The sequence below is a fragment of the Protopterus annectens genome, chromosome 2.part2, assembly GCF_019279795.1.
Source record: "Protopterus annectens isolate FY-2018-M chromosome 2.part2, PAN1.0, whole genome shotgun sequence".
In the NCBI taxonomy this organism is placed as follows: Eukaryota; Metazoa; Chordata; order Ceratodontiformes; family Protopteridae; genus Protopterus; species Protopterus annectens.
In genome coordinates, this window is record NC_056730.1 from 601,317,313 (window position 1) to 601,338,471 (window position 21,159).

Consider the following 21,159-nt stretch of genomic DNA (forward strand, 5'->3'; position numbering starts at 1 on the left):
TTATATTGGTTAGTGTGCCTCATTTGAAGATGGAAGATTAAGAGCTAGGCAGATGGTTTTACAATATAAGTTAGCTTGGCTTATACAGGGCGCTAATGGATGTGGCCTGGAATCGCAGGGTTACCCAGGTTGTGAATATTGATAGGTCCCTTCATGTGCAGGGTTTAGTTTTAACATACTCGACTGGTAGTTAAATTTATCTTGGTTATTTAATAGGGTCACTGGAAGCATAGATTCAGTTATGGCTGCTTTGTCATAGATGGGAGTGGTGGTGGTACATTCCTTTCTGGGTTGGCAGGATTGGTTGTCCTTGAAGATGTCTTGGAATGTGTGTTATGTATTTTGGATGTTTTACATGTCTTTTTCTTTCTTCAGATGGGGTCTTGGAACGCTGTGGCTGTAATCTGGAATAGGTGGGTATAAGGTGGAGCCTGCTCGTTACTATTAGAGGGTTTAATTTTGTCCTTTTCTTTGTAGATGGTGGTGTGCCGAGTACCAGTTGTGGCAATACAATGAATTTTCAGATGATGGAAGCAGTGTCGAGGAGGTTACACATGGGGAGCACAAGTGGGCAACAGTTACTGACAAAAGTAAGTGGATTACAAAGATGTTGAGGTTTGGTAGAGGATTTTACACTGCAAGTCAGAGAAGGACAGGCATTAGAGTTTGTGATATCAGGGTTAATGGCTTGCACAATTTATTCTATTAACCATTTAGTATGTTAGATTAATGTTGAAAATTGTCCTTGCTTTTGATAGAATTTTATCATTTTTTCTTTTCCTTGCAGATTGCTGAAGTGCAGAAGGCATCATGCAGTGGCTTGAAAATAGGATTTGAAAGGTGATGTTTTGATAGGATGGATGTTCTTGCCACTTGAATGGGGCACAAGGAGAGTCTGAGTAATCATCTTAGTAAGGCATATTACAGCTCTGTGTTTAATTAGTGGGAGCTGATTATTGCATTGGTATTGGGGCAAGTAAGCAAGAATTAGGGAAGGGGGTCAAAGGGGAAAACTGTCGGGGACGGTTTATGGGGAGTGTGGGATCCCACGGAATGAGTAGAGTCATGACTTTCATATGAGCACAGGAACTTATAACGCTACAGCCCTACGGCTCCTGCAAGCCAGTGAAGTTCAATCCTTGCTTTCTTGGAACCTTGCATGGTTGTATTCACTCATCCAGTTGCTTGAATCGTATGTGGGGGAAGGGCTAATAAGGTGTTTGACAGATTGCTGGAGTTTGTTCCTAATGGGTGGTATCTTGGGGTGACAAATTTGTCCCTTGAGTAGGTAGTGTTAATGTTACATACCAGGTTAAGGTTTTACAGAATAGCACACAGATCACTTCACCTGTGGTTTGGGTGAATTTTGCAGATAGAGTTTTAGGAAGCATGGTAGATAGGTGGCTGTGTCAGGGTAGTTTTAGAAATTGGGTGTGTTGTTACAGCGGAGTTAGAAGGTTTAAAGCAAGCTTGGCTGCAGGATAAGGCAGCTGTAGGATAGGTCTTAATTACCTACTAGCGGTATAGATAACATAAGGAAAGAGAGCTTTTAAAGGGAAAGGCTAGGGACAAACAGGGGTTAAGAATGGTTTGGTAATGAGTGAATTGGGGGTATTTATGGCTGGGCACATAGAGTATTTTTTCACTGCTGAGCATAGGTGAGTTTTCAGGAACTAGGTGAAGGGGTGCTGGATTTCTGCAATCTAAGGTTAGGACATTAAAGTTTTGGAGTTAGACTATTCCCCTACGGTAATTGAGTTGTTGCACATCCAGAATGGGTAGTTGGTGGGCTAAAGTGATGGGCTACAGTTGACAGGGTCCTGGGTGGGAGACTTGATACTAGTTGTTTTGACTGGGTGTCAGTTTGAGTTCAAGGGGTTATAGTTTGTGGTTATAGGTTGTCAATTTGCTCAGGATGAGCCATGATTTCAGCTTTGAAGGAAGCGGAAAAGTATATGTATTCTCTTGGGGTGGATGTTCCAGTAGTACAGTGGGGTCACGGTAATCCTACTTTATTGAGTTTCATTAGGGTGTGTTTCAGTGATGGTATGGCAAGGTGGGTTTATGACAGGATTCTAAGGTGCTTTATAGATGATGCGTACACCAAATGTTTGGCTTGCCCTTTCCTTTATGGGAAGTAGTGGTTTGAATAATTTTGGGTAGAAGGGAGGGGGAAAAGCCTGGTCAGGCTGGTTGGCGGAGTAGAGGGATAGGCTTGCCTCTTCTGTTCTCGATCTGGTGTCTGGATGTTCATTTCAAGGATCTAGGGAAAGGAAAATGAGCAGCTGGAGGAAGCTTGCTGAATAGATAAGCAAGCTGAGGTAAGGATCCTACTTAATGAATGGTGTATGAAGTGAGATGGGACACTGCTTCATAAGTAAAGTAAGCGAGCAGAGGTATGGAGCCTGCTTTTTGGGTAGGGTGAGTAGGTAGGCTGCCCTGATTAACATTACAAGGATGGTGCTTCATAAGCAAACTAAGTGAGCAGAGGTATGGACGCTGCTTTCTGGGGGCAGGGTGAGTAGGTACGCTGCCCTGATTAACATTACAAGGATGTTATGCTGTGCTTAGAATCACCTATATTATGAATAGTTGCAATTAATGGATTGGGTGAACAAAACTATGTTATGAAATTTAATAAAGGTCGTCAAATGTCATTTGGTGTGATGTGTGTTTATTGAAGGGGATTGGGACAAATGAAGTTTGGCAGCAAACTAAGTTGTTCCAGGACATCTTCAATGAGGGGGTGGATATTAGGGGGAGTTAAGTGGGTTGGGGGGGTGAAAGGGTTAAGTGGAGGCAGGGATGGTTGGGAGGAAATGAGATAAGAATGGGGTGGGTTCATCAAGGTTCCTTTTGAAGAGGGCCAAAGAGGCACTCTGCTTGACACATATGGGCAGTCTATTCCAGAGTCTGAGGAGTCTCTGGGTCAGGACCTTATCCCTGCAGAATGTTTTGTTCATTTTGATGACAAGGTTAAGATCCCTGGAGCATGTGTCTCTGAGGGATTGGGATTTCATTAAGTGTAGCATGTCCAACAGCTCTAGGTTTATTACTCCCGACACTCCTATACAGCTGCCACATATTCACAAACCTAAATTTTACACTTATTTCCAAGCTTGAAACTACCTATAATAAGATCGCCAGATTTGCAGCTAACCATACCTGCAAGACACACCACTACTTAGCACTACAGCAACTAGACTGGCTAGAATTCCCTCAGCTGTTCCAACTATACCAACTAGAAAACATCCACTCTATACTCTATCTATCCTTCTTTTGCCTCAGCCTCTCCACTATCATATCCAAATATTCCCCTGCTAGGAAGCTACGCAGCTCAAATCAAGAATTATTAGACATCTACAAACCCAAAACCAAAATTGGCTGCCTTCTCTATAACTATAACCCAGCTACATCCTGGAACCAACTCACCTTGGAAATAAAATCCCTCCAGCATAGCAAAAGTTTCAAATTAGTCACAAGGAAATACCTAAAAACAAAGTGGTCTTGCCACTGTAGCCAACCATCTTGAAAACACCATCCTTTCACCTATTTCACCACCTCACTCTTAATGTATCTCTAACACTTTGCCCCTGACTCTTCTACCTCTTCCCTTCCTCTATCTCCAGCCACTCTTAATTCAAAACAACCTACCTGTCTAGTCTGCCTCCTATACTCTACCTCCCCTACATCTCCTACTAGCCATTCTTACTTTCCTTTCTTGTTTCCAAACTCCTATACAACTAGATCCTACCCACTTTAAATAAGCATCTGTCTAACTATTAACTCATTTTGCTCTAAGCAGCTTAAATAATGTTGTAATTAGTCACATTTTCTTCTGCTAATTGTTTAAACCTTCTTTGTAACAACTCACATACTTGTCTGACAATTGTTAATACTCTGTATAATTGAATTGCCTGAAGAACTTTTTTTCTCTCTAGGTCTCTGCTTGCAAGATCCTATAGCTGATTGTTACTACTATGTTACTAAAATTTAATAAATTGTTTTCTAGTCCTGAGGAGCTTTTCTCCCCAAACCTCTGCTGAAAATGAGCCAAAAGTTCAGCCAGACTAACCCGATTAACAAATGTAAAATAAATAAATAAATTTGACATGGCCTTGTATGTTAAGCAGAGATCGCCTCTGAGTAGACAATATGCAACAGAGTATAGGTAGAGTTTTTTTAGACGGTCAGCATAGGGCATCTGCTTTATGTCTGTGATTCTTTTAGTGAGGTATTTCTGCGGCCTTTCCAGTTGTTGCAGATGTCTTGAGAGGTGCATACCAAATGGGGAGTTGTATTCTATAACAGGTCTAATGAGGGATGAGTACAGTGGACAATGACCTCCTTTTTTCTGGATTAAAAGCCCTTAGTGATGACATGTGCCACATAGAAGGATTTTCCTGACTGTTGTGGTGATGTGGTTATCGAAGGTGAGACCACTGTCCACCTGTGTCCCTAAGTCTCTTATCACACTTTTGGTGTTTAGTGTACTGACACCTATGTGGTAATTCATGGATACATGTATTTTTCCCAAAGGGGATAACTATACATTTCTTGGCATTGAGCTTGACCCCATGGCTCTGGCACCAAGCATCTGTTTCTGTAAGGCCCTTTTGTAGAATGTCCACATTATTTGGGGATACAATAATGGCTCCCAGTTTGCAGTCATCTGTGAACTTTGTTAGCCAGAGTACCTTAGTGTTGGCCTGTACTTTAGAGAAGTAGATGCAAAACAAGAGAGGTCCCAGGACTGAACCGTGGGGTACTTCACTTGTCACTTGTCTGGAGCTGGATTTGGAGTCAGCTACTTTTACAGTGTGGGTTCTGTCAGTAAGCCAGTTGTCAACCTGAGTGGCATAGGGATTAATGCACAGCTTAGTAAGTTTATATATGATTCCAGAGTGGGAGATGGTGTCAAAGGCCATGGTGAGGTCCAGATAGGCTCTGTGGGCCACCTTACCCTTGTCCACGGCTCTGGAGACTGAGTTGAAGAAGTCAAACAGGTTCAGGAGACAAGATCGGTCCTTCATGAACCCAAACTGTGTGGGGTCCAGTGTTTTAAGGTTGCCAATGTCATTTTTTATAAGTTCCATGATAATACGTTCCATGGCCTTGCAGATTAGGCACATCAGACTGATGGGGCGGTAGTTCCTGGGATCCAAGGTGTATCCCCCCTTTGTGGAGTGGGATAATTGTAGCTGTGCACCATTCAGTGGACACAAAGCCTGAGATGAGGCTATGATTAAACATGACGCTTAGGTGAGGTGCCAGTTCATTTTGTAGATCATGTAGTACACAGCCTGGGATGTCATCTGGTCCCATGGATGCTGTATTCTTAGCTTTGGAGAGTGAATCTTTTACATGTGTGGCCATTATTACCAGAAATTGGTGATCTTTTGGTATTAAGATGGGACCTTTAGAGGGTGAGAGGGGGTGAAATTTGCACTGACTTGATCTGCCAGGATATTGGCAATATCCTTTGGATCAATATATTTAATGCTATTCTGTTGTAGCTCAGAGCAGATCTGAGCATTGGCATTTAGATTCTTGACATAGCTATAGAGTGCCTTGTTGTTGGTTTTGGAATCTTTGGCAATTTTATTTTTGTAACTAGCTTTGGAGGATTTTATGAGGGATCTCAGCTTCTTACTGAATTTGGTAAGGGAGTTTTTTGCATCCTGGGATTTTCCTCTTTTCTGCAACAGTTTCTTCCTTTTGTTGTAAAGTTTGTTTATGGCAAGGGACCATCAGATTGGCTTCATTTTTTATTGAAGGGGATCGGGACAACAATACTTAATAAGTATACCACCCACAAAATGTATAACTGTCTTTGAGAATGCTCATTCATTTATTGAAGTATTATAACTGCATGTTATTTATTCAAGTAACATATGTTTTAAAAGTCATAACTCTGAATTCAAGTGTTCAAAAGTCAAACATTTAAATATATTGCATCCAAAATCTGCCATTTCTAGAGACATCATTTTAAAAATAAAGAATGCATGTGCATACAACCTTCAGTATTATTTCCTTCATAACACAAGTTCCCTCACAAAGACAATTGACTATGCACACCGTACAACTCTAACTGTAAGCTTAGCCTTAGCTTTAAAAGTCCCCAACTGTTAAATGCAATGCTAAGTGCAGCCTTAAATTCCATTTCTAAAAACTAACTGTATCACTACTCTAAAAAAGAGTCCCTCTCATAACCTAAAATCCTATAACTAAAAAGCCTGACACTGAGCTAGAAACATTGTTATTTTCACAATAGGTGGACTTGTCAGACTAACTACTGTTCCTAAAATAAAACATTCAGCAAAAAATAAGCCAAGAAAGCTGCATTCTGACTAGCATGGGTCACATACAATGACTATGCTAATGCACATAAAGAATATTCATCTATCACCAAAGACAATGGAATGTTTTAAAATAGGAGAGATAGTTTCATACGCATTTAGAGACAACTACCTCTGGGAATGTTTGGGGTTATTAAAATGTACTAGAGAATCATGAGATAACCTATGTAGACGATTATGTAGAGATGAGAAGTGTACTAATTGGTTGTCTGGCAGAGTAGCTGATGCATGGAACAGACTGCCAAATTACATTAAATCAAGTACTAGTTTAGATATTTTTAAGAACAGCCTGGGCACTTATGGGAAAAAGTGTTTTGGTATATCGGCAAGCTAGAAGGGCATTAATGCTGGTGCTTAAAATATTTGTATGTAAGCATGTATGTATATCTCAAAGAACTATGACTACACATTTCATAAACAGATCTTTTCAAAGACACTCAATAAGAAATATTTATTTATTTGTTTATGTATACAAAACAATGATTAATATAGGTTGTTTTGCAGATCAGCTAATCAAAGTCATTGGTTGTGATTCACTTTTAAATAATGCCTACTCCTTCTAATAACTACATTATTTTATTTCCAAACAGTGTTGCTCTCCAATCTGATCCTGCATCGTGAAATTCATTATCAGTTTTTTTTTGTTCATTAAGATGCTTTAATGACATGCTTCATTCCAAATCCTCAAGTTTTGTTGTATTACAACATAGTTAAAAACTGTTAGTTTAGAAAAGGAAAGCCTACCTTTTTAGATTTGAAGAGGACCTCTAAGATATTGCTTACTAGATCAATGCAGGGCTCCTCCTCCTCTCCCTTTGCAATCAGGTCTTTCAACATATCTGCCATTACAGGTAGCAGGATATCTCTACATTCTGTGGAAAATGAAGAAAAAACAGGCTATGAATTAAAAAAAATGTTAAACTGCAATGAATGGTTTGCATTAGATAAGTAAAACAAAGCATTTCAGACTCTTAACCACGTAAGCCTCTACAAAGTGGGGATAATCACAACCATGTGTGACAGATCCCCCTTTGACATCACTAATTATGTGCTTTAACTAGAACAAAATAAAAAGTACTGGAGAGGGTTTTGCAAGTATACATGGCAAATATTAAACTCAGCCATATAATACTGCAGGCAAAATGTTCAGTGTTGCATTTTGTTTAATTTTAATATTTCCTTTTTTGTTTGTTTTGAATAAATGGACACTGATGGACTCAGCACTGTCACTTTATTAAGTCTGTTCTTCTTATTTTGTCTGTATGGCATGCAATGTGGAATACAGCATCCTATGGCTTTATGTATATAAACAGTAAATATGCAGATTGTACTAAATGTGTACTCTGGCCAAAATTGACAGATTCCTTGTTACCCTTTGGTTTAAATATTATCTGGGATATTATGCCAGCATCCAAAGGTTTATGGACAAAGACTAAAAAAGAAAAAAGTGAAAGAAATTCATTAGCTAAAATACTGATAATCCATAAGGAGTCATTTTTCTTATATTCCATAGGTCTGTACTACGTGAGGTTTAAGGTATTGCACAATGAAGACTCTAGGCTGGCTTGCCTTTAGGTTCATAACTGACCTATAGGTGAACAACTCCAAGAGGCATTTTTAAGCTTAGCACTGTTTCAGCCTATTCACAAATCAGCTCTGTGGCATGTGTTTGTAAAGGTAAATAACTTAACCATTACCCCAACCCCACAACTCCATAATTAAGCTCTCCCTAGTGTGGATTCAAACCCTGCACTGTTTGCGCTATTCTTCTCAATATAGTTCAATAATACATTGACCAACTGAGGAAGATTTCCAGGCAGCTTAATGTTTATGGACAGCGGGATTGATTTTTAAGCTCTGTGTTTATAAAGTATAGCCAAGCAATCCACTTATGCTGTCCTGACTATATCTAAAAAAAAAAAAAAAAAAAAAACTGAAATACTCACTGAAACACGCACCCACTCACACACACTACCCACTCACACAAACACACACACACACACACTTCTCACTCCATACCTCTCAACCTCTTAGCACTAAAAATCTGGATAGCCAAAAATAATGTGGGGGCAAAGCCCCGAAAACAGAGACAAATTTTAAATATAGGTCTTATAAACTTAGAAAGTTGTTAGAATAAAAGGTCTTGTGTTACCTTGCATTTTCTGAAGGACATGAAGTCTGAAACTCAAATGCCTGTCATTATTTAGTGAATTCAATTCTCACTGATTTGCCACAAAAATCCAGAAAACCACAAATTTTATGAGGCACAGGCAAAAAACATGAGGCAAAAGACATTCTGCAAACATCTGCCCAATTGAAAAGTATGCCTCCCTCCCACCACTGCCTCTCTGCAGACACTTTCATGATCTTACCTTTCACATGGTTTCCCCATTGATTATAAGTACCCAAAGTGAAGGCATTTTTGGAGGAGAGCACATGGCTAATTAGAATACACTACTCCCAGAGAATGCCTCATAGGTTCATAGGTATATACTAGGCTAATGACCACCAGGGACTTTATAAACTTAGCTATGCAGCCCAACTTAATTATGTCCCCATGTACCTGGGATGTCTATTAGGAGGGGAAGGTTAGTTTGGAGGTGGCTAAGAGCTTTGTGTGTGTGTGTGTGTGTGGGGGGTTATGTTAGTTAGGTAATATTTTGCTTACTGTCTGGAGTGAAGTTAGAATTTCCCATCCAATGGTCAAGGTTACATTTGAATGGGTTAAGGGATAAACTCTGATTCACATGGATGGGGAGCCAAATTCATAGTGTGGGGATCCTTTGAGACATGCATTTACCTCACCAACATGTTCTATTTATGCCACAGGTAAAGTTTAAATCCTATTGGATCTAGTGTTTCTAGAGTTGGTCATTTTGTGGAAGCGAAAAATATCCATCAGGGCTGGATCAGAGAATGCCTTATATGCAGGCATAGATTGTTTCTCAGTAACCTGTAGGAGACTGAGTACAGAGATAGGGCCATAATGTGGTCTGTATAGGACAGTGTGTTCATACCCTGGATTTTCCTGGTGCAGAACCTCTGCTGGCATTCCAACTATTGCACATTTTCAGTCATGTATATGCCAAAAGTGGCTTGTATCTTACCAGGTTTATGCAGAAAGGGGCATTATACTTAATGATAGGTCTGATAAGGGCTGAGTAAAGTGGTACTATAACTTCCTTAGATCCTGGACTTGTGGTTGTGGTAACTACCTACCACAGGTAGATCAAGTACTACAATAGTGAGAAAATGTGATTCATAGACAGCTATGGTTGCATCGAGAAAGACCTCACAATCAGCTCTTTAATATGTCTCTGAATCACACCCTAATTAATACCAGCATTTTCAGACCTAACAGCTATAGTTTTCTTTTAAGTGGCCCATCATGCATCACATTGTCAAAGCCAACCCCACTAACTCTCCTCCCACCCAACACACACACACACACACACACACACACACACACACACACACACACACACACACACACACACACACACACACCAACACCCAATTCTGCAACTTGTTTCATGCATCTGCATATACACACAAAAATATTCACAACCATACACAGAACAAAGGGGACACACACTCACACACACACACACACACACACACACACACACACACACACACACACACACACACACACACACACACACACACACATTCACACATATATTCCTGCAGCTTCATTTCTGCCTCTACAGACAAACATCCACACAAATACACACAAATTACACATATCCCACCTCCATGTCTTTGCCGCATTTACCTGCATCACAACTGCTTCCATAGGAGCAAATGAGTAGCCTCTGTCTTTTGACAGCATTCAGAATTTTCTTCCAGCAGTAAAATTTATACTGCAGAGTGATTCCCTGAATTGTTCAGCAGCCTAATTTGGGAGCCTCAGACATTTCTAGGGCAAATACACAGCTAATAAGCATTAGCCACTCTTACGGATTGCCACATTAGTATGTAGTTCTGTCACATAGACCATCCTCCATGTTGAGGTCCATGTTCAGATGTAGAGCGGCCTAAGAATTAGAAAGGCATGCCATGAGAGGAATCTGGCAAGCCTTTCTGAATCCTAGCCTTTGTTTTTATGTTACTGTATAACAGTGCTATGTATCACTACCCATTTGGGATTTAATCATTTTCATAAAGGATGCCCACACCTCCAGGTTAGTAACACAACACGAGGCCTCGGAAATCATCCATGTGCAACTAACAGTGGGCAAGGCTGCTTTTCAGATCGTAGCCTGCTACAGACCACCTACCTTGTCTCAGGACCCCCACTCGGCATTCCTGAGAACACTGAAAAATATAAAGGTCCTACCAAACACCATGTTATTGGGAGATTTTAACTACCCGAACATTGACTGGGAGAATTACTCTAGTACAAACTCCTTTGCCCAATGCTTCCTAGAGTTTATAAATGCTAATGCCCTGGAACAGCTGGTCACTGTGCCCACTAGAGGTGACAACATACTGGGACCTGATCATCACCAACATGGGGGATCAGTGCTCCACACCGGAGGTAAACCCCTCGCTGGTAAGATCAGATCATAAAGTAATCACACTGGACATCCACATCCCGACCCCACCCCCAGTCAAGGAAACCACTGTGAAAAACTTTTCAAAAGCAAACTTCATACTTCTCAAGACCGAGGTGGAAAGTTTCAAAGCCCCCTTGCTACAGGATAATGCTATCCAATCCGCAGAATCCTTTACAAGTGCATTATATGAGCATCTACAGGGATGCATGGATCGAGCCATCCCAAATAAAACCAAGACTCACTCCTCCAAAAAGAGGAAACCAGTCTGGTGGTCCCTGACCATAACTAAGTTATACAACAGAAGGAGGAAACTACTACATGATAGAGCAAAATTCCAATAAGGAAAGGCATCACTGATCATTATTAGCAAGAAACTACGATCCCTCATAAAATCATCCAAGGCCAGTTTTGAAAGAAAAATTGCCAAAGGCTCTAAAGATAACCACAAAGCCTTCTTTAGCTATGTCAAAAACTTAGGTGGCAACTCTCAGATATGCTCTGACCTAGTGCAAAATGGCAAAAAATATACTGAACCAATTGACATTGCCAACATCCTGGCTAAAAAGTTCAGTGCAAACTTCACCACCCCAACCCCCAAAAGGGCTGTGTCCATTCCAGGAGAATGCAGAGCCCCAGACATCACTGACATGCAAGTAAAAACAGCCCTCTCCAAAGCTAAGAACACAGCATCAATGGGACTGGATGGTGTCCCAGGCTGCGTCTTACACAAGCTCCAAAAGAAACTAAACCCTCACCTAAATTCACTATTCAGTCTCAGCCTTACCACAGGCTATGTACCCAAAGAATGGCATACAGCAACAGTCATCCCGCTCCACAAAGGTGGTGCCACAACGGAACCTGGGAACTGTCGCCCTATAAGCCTGACTAGCCTGGTCTGCAAAGCTATGGAGCGAATCATCATGGAACTCATAAACAGAGACATTGGGAACCTCCAGACACTGGACTCTACCCAATCCAGCTTTGTTAAAGGCAGATCCTGCCTCCTAAACCTAGTTGACTTCTTTGAAACAGTTACCGAGGCCATAGATGAAGGGAAGGTAATCCACACAGCCTACCTGGATCTCGCCAAGGCCTTCGACACCATTCCCCACTCTGGCATCATAGACAAGCTCACCAGCTTGAACATTAACCCCTATGTCACGAGATGGGTGGCCAACTGGCTCACTGATAGAACACACATGGTCAGAGTTGTGGGTGCCATGTCTGACTCTAAACCAGTTACAAGTGGCGTCCCACAGGGCTTGGTCCTGGGACACCTCCTGCTCAGTATATACTTCTCTGAGATACAGGCCAGCACGGGAGGACTATGGCTGACCAAGTTTGCAGATGACTGCAAACTGGGGGACATAATCAACTCTCCGGCTGACACAGACATTCTCCAGAAGGGTCTTACAGAGACAGATACCAGGTGTCAGAGCCATGGCCTCAAGCTGAATGCCAAAAAATGCATAGTCATCCCCTTTGGAAAAAAAACAAAGTGCCCACGAATTACCACATAGGTGGTAATCCACTAGGTATGGAAAATGTAATTAAGGACCTGGGGACCCAGGTAGATAGCAACCTCTCCTTTGATAATCTCATTGCCAAAGTGGTTAGAAATTCTTTCTATGTAGCCCACCTAATCACGAAGGGGTTCACCTCTAGATCAAGAGATGTCATTGTGCCCCTCTACTCATTACTCATTAGGCCCATAATAGAGTACAATGCCCCATTTGGTATGTACCTTACTCAACACCTGCAACAGCTGGAAAGACCACAGAAGTACCTCACCAAGAGGATCATGGGCCTCAAAGAGATGCCCTATGCAGCTCGACTAAAGAAACTCCAGCTATACTTGGTTGCTTACCGCCTGCTCAGAGGTGATCTCTGCCTGACGTATAAGGCCATGTCCAACCCAGAATTAATGGACATGCTCCACCTCAAGAAAACCAAATCCCTTAGAGCCACACGCTCTAGTAAATTAAACCTCAGCATAACAATAAACAGGACATGCTGGAGGGATAGATTCCTGTCCCAGAGACTTCGCTCGTTCTGGAATAAAATCCCAGTCTATATTAGGCAGAGCCCCTTGCTGACTCTCTTCAAGAGGAATCTTGAGGAGTGGATGGGAAATCGTAAATATACCCCTGGGATCACTTCAGTGGCTCTGATAGACAGAGGCCCAGGAAACTAATTTAAAAGGGAGGCGAAAGCCGACACATTCTGGCTAGGCTTATAAATGCCCTTGGGCAGATAGCCTAGTACCTACCTATGAACCTATGAAGTATTTTATACAAGACAGGGTGTTCAGGGGCTGTATATATTTTTGTACTATGTGTGTGCAAGGGTTGAAATTTTGTTTAGACTTTAGGTAGCTAACTAAATATGGTGAGAGTAAAGGACTCTTAGTAGTTCTGATGACATGCAATGAATAATCTGTTGAGGATTCACTGAGAAAGTAGATAAACAACAGACATCTACACATTATGCCAGGTACACATGTTTAAACATACCCTTTGTTGAGTGTCAAGGTGCAACTATTGATATAGATATAGAGATATAAATATAGGCTGAGATTTAGAGAGGCTTACCACAAACAGGAAGCTTTCCAATTCACATACAGCACTACTACTGGGAATTTCCCACTAGCAGGAGCCTGGAGTGCAGAGCTGCATGTTAACATGACAATTCATGGGAGTGGATCATGCTAATTATCCATGTGTTCTCTCTGACAAATACCAGCAACTCCTGCTTTATGCTACATACTGATTCAGAGAATTGCTTGGCAGAGAAAAAGTGTCAGACATTCACTTGTACAGAATCATTCGGAATGCTGTGGTATGGTGTAATGGTACTGGCATTCAGAAATGAATGCTAATGCTGTCCTTGCGTTCATAGCTGAAGTGCTGAAGTTTTGGAAGTACTTCTGCTTACTGTAGCAAGCAGCTTCTTAGACTTGCTTGCTTTAGTTTCAGAAGGCCTTTTTTTTCGCTCTTCAACTTTGAGTTGAAGAGCACCAGATCAGGGAGATGCACTGCGCCTACATAAGCTAGCTACTGCTCTGGTTACAGCTCCTGTTTTCAGGTCATTTATATGTTAATGCTCATGCTGCGGTACATTGTTCTGACTCTTCTTATTACCTAGGTAGTAACTCTAATATATTCACCTGAGAAAGGGTCTGAAAATGGTCAGTCGTGATACGTGCACTGTCCTGGTAAACTAACTAAATAACTACATAAATAAAAACAAAATGAAATAAATAAATAAAGTAATTTTCATAGAACTATTTGATTAGTGGAGTATGGATTATAGCAAAACCTTTGTGTTCATCTTTTTTGCTTGTGGGCATAAGGCACCGATGCAAGACATATGTTATTATAATGTACTTGTATATGCCCATAAGCTAATTTTTAAACCTAATAACTGCCCTGCACTCCAATCTATCTTACACACATACATTCCTAATAGAACCCTCTGGTCCACAAATAAGCAACTATTAAATGTAACCAAACCCAACAAAAGAGATGGATTATGCCTATATTCCTGTCGCATTGCCAAACTATGGAATGCCCTCTCTTCCTACATTACTCAGCTAGACTTCCAAACAGCCTTTAAAGCTGCTCTAAAAACTCACTATATAAAAAGTCCTATCTGCACCAGTGAAATACAGGCTAAGCCTCCTTAATTCCTAGATATCTCACTTTTTCAGATCCTACTCTAAACCTTTATGTTTAACATTTTTCTTTTTCTGTATTAATATTCCCCTACATTTATACAGTCTGAATCTCCACACATGAATCTATTTCTCTGAATGAAATGTATCTACTTGGCATCTTTACTGCATGATAATATCAACATATTTCAGCAATACATATTGTACCTGTACCCCTGTCCAACGTTATGTATATATATAGATATATATATATATATATATATATATATATATATATATATATATATATATATATATATGTATATATATACTTTTTTTTTTAATACTATTTCTGTATTTTGGTGTGCATTTCTATATTAATATATATATTTCTGTATTGACCTTTCATTTCTGTTGTACTGTTTTTGTATATTGTGGAGCTTTTCTCCCCAGACCTCTGTTGAAAATGGGTTTCAAGCCCAGAGGACTTTCCCGGTCAACAAATGTCAATCAATCAATCAATCAATAAATATGAATATGTATGTCATTATATGTAGCCTTTCTTTAAAACATACAATAAATTTAGTTTCTTAGTTTTCTGTTTTTCAGAACCAGACTAATCAAGATTGTACTTTTTTCTCACTGATTGTTGTATGACTATTTCTAATGAAAATAAAGTTAAACGTACATTAAATTTTATGATATTGTATACGGAAAGTACATGTTTTCTTCATTTTGAATAATACTGTTTAATACTAATTTGTGAATTCATGTGAAGTTTACCTTTTTTTTTACCTTTATACTTCCTTATTATTTTTATTAAGGTTACCCTGTCATTATCTGTCTTAATTGACTGAAAATAAATTATTTTTCTATGAACATGTACTGTTTATCATCATGCATTAGCTTGGGATTGGGATGGTGGCCTAATGGTTAAGGTATTTACCTTACAAACACAAGGTACAGGGTTTGAATATCACAAGGGATAATTGGCTAGGCTTGCAATGGCAGATAGCATAGTACTAACCTATAACCATGTTGTCATTGTTTCAAACGTTACACAGAAGATGTACTGTGTTGGTTGCATGATATTGCACTGTCTTTGGCAGATTTTATTTATGGCTCTTTTCATTCTAACATATTACCAGCACTGAGACTCTGAATGCTTTGCAATCTTCAATGCCTAAACACTCTTGTCACACTTGCCTAGTTACAAGATCTTGTAAGTTATGAATGCATGCACTTAACTTTCTAGCAAGCATGATGAGAAAAGAAATATTTATTAGAGTGGCAAACATTTGCACCCTTCCAAACATTGTTTCTCTGATTCCAAGGTTATTGCACCTCACAGACAGTATAATCATTGACATGAAATGTAATTTGTATGTAACTCTTCCTTTAAGGATCAATAACATTGGAAACCTTGAATTCACTAATAAGCAGATATAGAAATTGTGCTCTTTAAAGAAACAAGCAACAAATTACTGAGCAAATGAGACTTCAAGACAACATGTGCAAGCAAATTTAGATCAAGTTAGTGAGATGGAGCAAAGGAAATTAAACATGTGTATTGCTTCATGACATGAACAAACTAGCAGCTTCTAATCATCAGTTCATTAGTAATGACTGTGTCCAGTCAGCATGGTCACAGTGTTGACAGTGCCATCACTGCACACAACTTAAAAGTGTCAGCTGCAAGGCATTGACGTCTTTTTATGTTTCAAACCATCGAGTACTAGCTATAACGTTTTCAGACGGACTAAACATGAAGATAACTATCAAGGTGAAAATATCAGCAGGATCTCTACGAAAACAACATTATTTTCTTTTCTTTGAGGTTTGTGTACTGCTAGGTTGTAAGTGAATGACCAATGTAAAATCAGTTATGTAATGGCTCTGCGTGTTTCTGCCATATTTGTGTGTGCTTCCTCTTTTTGCTAATGTTTTAAAATAATCTTGCAGAATAATTTTCTATTTCACTTTTCCCTTTCAATCATATCTCATGGGCTCATGGGTGCAGCCAGGCATACACTCTATAAAGCCATGGTATTCAAATTGCTTTTCAAACACGCAACATTTTACTCAGCACAAGATCAACAGATGGGCTTCTTACTCAAATGTCAACACTTGGCAGAAGAAGAGCAAATGTCAAACATCAATCTCCTCCTTAAACCTTGTTTTTTTTTAGAGGAGAGCAAGCCCGCTGCACCTCCGGTATGGAGGCAAGCCCCCACCCTATGAACGTATATATATATCAACCCTGAGATTGCCATACCTTAGAAAAAGAGAATAATCAGAGAAATGGGCAGGTTGGACTTAGTATATATAGGCCCATTTTTTCAGCCATTCAGTTTCCATAGTAAGAGACTCGCTGAAGCAAGTTGCAACATTTCAAATAGTTACCCACCAGATAACTAAACTTTGCATACAAGCATTAAACTAAAAGAGTAAAGCAAGCCTGAAAAGAAGATAACTGTGTCTATAATGGCATGCATTTGTTATATTAACAAGCTGTCAAATTAAATGTTTTAATGCAGTGAGTTCTGTATATGTGCCACATGATTAATTCTATGGTTAAGATATATACAACGCTAAAAAAAGGACAGTTATACTGGAAAGAGGTGGCAGCATAGTCATTGGGTGTATAAATCATAAATTTCCGAATATTCAGCTTGGATCTGTTATAGTAAAAGTACTTTACCCAGCAGATCTGACCAGAGAATTTTTTTCTTTTTTAAAATTAATTCAGTGATCTGCTTATTAGAAGAGATATATGTTCATGGAAATGCATCATCTGCTTTGAGTCACAGAAGCAGATGTTGCAAATATTTATTTAATGAGGAAATGCTTAAATAGTCAGTCTCAAAATAACAAGTCTGGATATTTTTTCTGCATTCATCTGGGCAGGGGGTAGCAGCTGCTCTGTGCTCAAGGGCAATATAACGTGACAGCATATTCCAGAAGGGGATAAAATTACATTTTGGTTTCATCTGTTGTGTAACCACTGCAGTTTTATGTGTAAAAATTCAATGTGATTCTCAACAAACTAATCCTCACTATCTAACATACTTCCAGTGACATTTTACCACATTATCCTTACCAGTTAAATATACCTCAAAGGTATGTTAAGAAATATAGGTCACATACTTTCTAACAATTCAGCACTCATGAGTTCACCACCTTTAACAAAGCACTTATCCAGCAATCAATCACAGCTAGCTGACAGAGTGACAGACTGCAGAATTTATCATGCCATCTGTTTGATACAATCCTGTTCCAATTTATCATGCCATCTATTTGATACAAGCCTGTTCCTCATATGCAAGGTGAATATTACACCTATTCGTATGAACCAGATAAAGGGGGGATTATGAAATGGTTGAACCTGTCAGTGCTTATCTGAAAGGGAAATCAGGGACATTGTAAATAAACAGATTCCTGGTAAATAAGAACAACTATGCTGATAGTAGCACTGCTGTGCAAAGGTTACCTTGTTCAAATTCAAAATGTTTATACAAGGTCAACAAGCCACAAGTCATAATCATAAACATTAGGTTAGACAGGTGAGTGTGTCTGAATTTCTTGTACTAAATGACAAAAGTCTTAGCATGAAATAGTACCTAACCATAGTTCATTGATGTAGGCCACAGGTTAAGGGAGAAAGCCCACTATAACACAGAATGTACTGAAGGAAAGAAAAGTTATAGACACAGAAAAGTGCAAAGAATACGTATGCGGTAGACAAAAGGGAAGCGTGACATCAGATAAAAGTTAAATGATTACAGCAGAAAACACTTCTGAGACAGGCAATTCTAAAAACATTTATGATGTAAATTATAATTAATTAAGGAGGAATGTGTGTGAAAGCCCACATATGATTTGACATCAGTAAATATGGAGACAAATTAATTGTTCAGTAATAGAATAATCATGGATCACAGTATCAAGTGGTCTAACTTCACTGTGACAAAAATGGATTCTGCTATATTAATTACCTTATATACAAGACATATGTATTTGAAAACACATATCAATGACCACAGTTTTGTGTTCTTATTCCATTGTCAAAAAATATGCTGCTTCCCATTAATTACTTTTATACATTATACATGCAGAGACTGGCATCCTTGGAAATATTATATCTCTATAGCTATCTGTATACATACATGTATAGGTTCATAGGTGAGTACTAGGCTAGCTGCCTTGTGGGACATTTTAAATCTAGCCAATTTCTCTCGACAGTGAGAAACAAACCCTGTACCTTGTCTCTGGCTTAAAAAGACCCTTGTGGCCGTTAGCCTAGTAAACACCTATGAGCCCACGAAGAACATTTTATTAATATTAATATAACCTTTCCAAGTTTAACCCAGAAATGTCTATTACTAAACTATCATCTATTAACTGGAACTTCCTAAAATCCTCCCCTTAGATGATGTTGTAAACGGATTCAACAGAACTTTACTGATTATGCAAAATAGTCTTGCACCTCCTAGAAGGAAGAGACTAAAACAAATAATGCAGTTTGGCTATCCAAAAAGAGTAGAATGTTAATGCAGGATAGAGGAAAAAGTATGGAAAGAATGTCAAAAATATAAAAAACCACAATATCTTGAAACCTTCAGAGTGCTTTATAATCAGATTAAAACAAATAAATGAAGACTAAAAAACTATAGTACAATAACTTTTAGAATAATAGTAAACACAATCCTAAAAAATTCTGGACAGCCGTTAAAGAAGCCTTGCATCTCAGCCATAAATTCAACCCTAACCCCTCTCCCAATAACTCATCACTCGAAACTGCAAAACAATTCAACTCTTATTTCATAGATAGTGTAGCATCGCTAACTGAGGATCCCCTAACATCTATTCCTAACCCTGCCCAGCAACAACATATCAGCACATCCACTTTCACTGTCAAACCTGTGCCCACATCCTGTATAAAACTACTCTTACAAAACTCAAACCATGCTCTGCTTCAGCTGATGGCACTCTAAGCAAATACCTTAAAAGCAGCCAATAGTATTCATTACCTATCATGTCCCATAGTTTCATAGGACATTACTAAACTAACAGCTGAAGAGTCTCAATCCTTATAAATAGGTCAATCCAGGAATCCCATATCACCCTCCCTCTGGAAAAAGTCACACATGATCCCTTTGCACAAAGGAGGAAATTCAACAGACATTTGTAACTTTAGAGCTATACCAGTCTTATCTCACTTACCAAAATACTTGAAAAATGTATTCAAGAACAACTGGTAAACCATCTCCTGCAGAAAGAACTCCTATCCCACACACAACATGGCTTCTGTCCTTCCCATGGTAACACTGCACATCTAACTTATATAGATACTGTCAATAAAGGTAGACATAATAGCAAACTAGTTTCCTCCTTATTTCTAGAAAGCTTGTCAAAAGCCTTTGACACAGTTTGTCACAGTGAACTTCTATTTTGAATATCCTCATTCAGTCTGTCTCAGGCCTTCCTTCTATGGTTCAAAAGCTCCCTATGCAATAGGAATCATTCAGTAAAATGGCACACTGCCCTGTCTCTCTATATCTTCCAGTTACCACCAGTGTACCATGAGGCTTTATCCTTGGTCCCCTCCTTTTTAACATTTGCACCAACACCCTCCATATGTTTATACAACAGGCCTCCCTAATACAGTACACAGATGACTCCACACTCATTTGCACATCTGACAATGTGGCACACCTCAAAAAAAATTACTCAGGAAACTTTAACAGCAACTGAAATATGGCTTTGTAACTCACAACTTATGATCAGCCCTAAAAATAAACGCTACTACTTTTTCCCCAAATCCCTCTCACATAAAAATCAAAAATTAAAGTCCTCTCTCTTGATAATACTTCTGATAGCAAATTATTATGGATGATAGTGCATGATAATCTTAAATTCAACCTGCATATACAAAATTGCATAAGAAAAAGTCAGCAAAAACTAGGGATGCATTACAGAGCCAAAAGCGTTCTCACCAACCCAACTAAAGCAACACTTGCCACTGCTTATCTCTTCCCCACAATTCTTTATGGTACTCCCATCCTTACTACCCTCCAAGTATCACAAAAATCATAATTTGAACAATGTTATAGCAACATTTTTAAAATTGCAGCCAATATTCCTTTCAGAACCCACCACTGCATAACACTTCTTCTTTCGGCTTTTGCCTGGTTAGGGGTCGCCACAGTGGATCACCTGTCTGCCCAAGATTGGCAGTGGAGTTTTTACATTGTCAAGTTGCCAGCCCGGTGCCCAACCTTCCACAGAAGGCACACACACACAAGCACTCACACTTAGGGCCAATTTAGAGTGTCCAATCCACCTACTGCATGTCTTTGGGAGAAAACTGGAGCACCTGGAGGAAACCCATGTGACCATGGGGAGGACATGCAGACTCTGCACAGAAGGCACCCCAGCCGAGGATTGAACCTGAGCGCCTCTTGCTGTGAGGCGACAATGCTAACCACTGCACCACCATGGCTGCCCCCACAACTGCATAACACTAAAAAGCCTAAATTGGTTAAAACTACCCCATCAACAAACATGTGCACAGTTTTTTACCACC

General features: G+C 39.4%; 1 protein-coding gene across 1 annotated transcript in view; it reads right to left on the bottom strand.

Moving 5' to 3' along the window:
- LOC122795974 (dedicator of cytokinesis protein 2-like) overlaps nt 1-21,159 on the bottom strand; it is a 2,887,083-nt gene that overhangs the window by 206,514 nt on the left and 2,659,410 nt on the right. Inside the window, exon 26 of the mRNA XM_044064456.1 lies at nt 7,104-7,231. Within this exon, the coding sequence (XP_043920391.1) occupies nt 7,104-7,231 (128 nt within the window). The remainder of the gene's footprint in view (nt 1-7,103; nt 7,232-21,159) is intronic.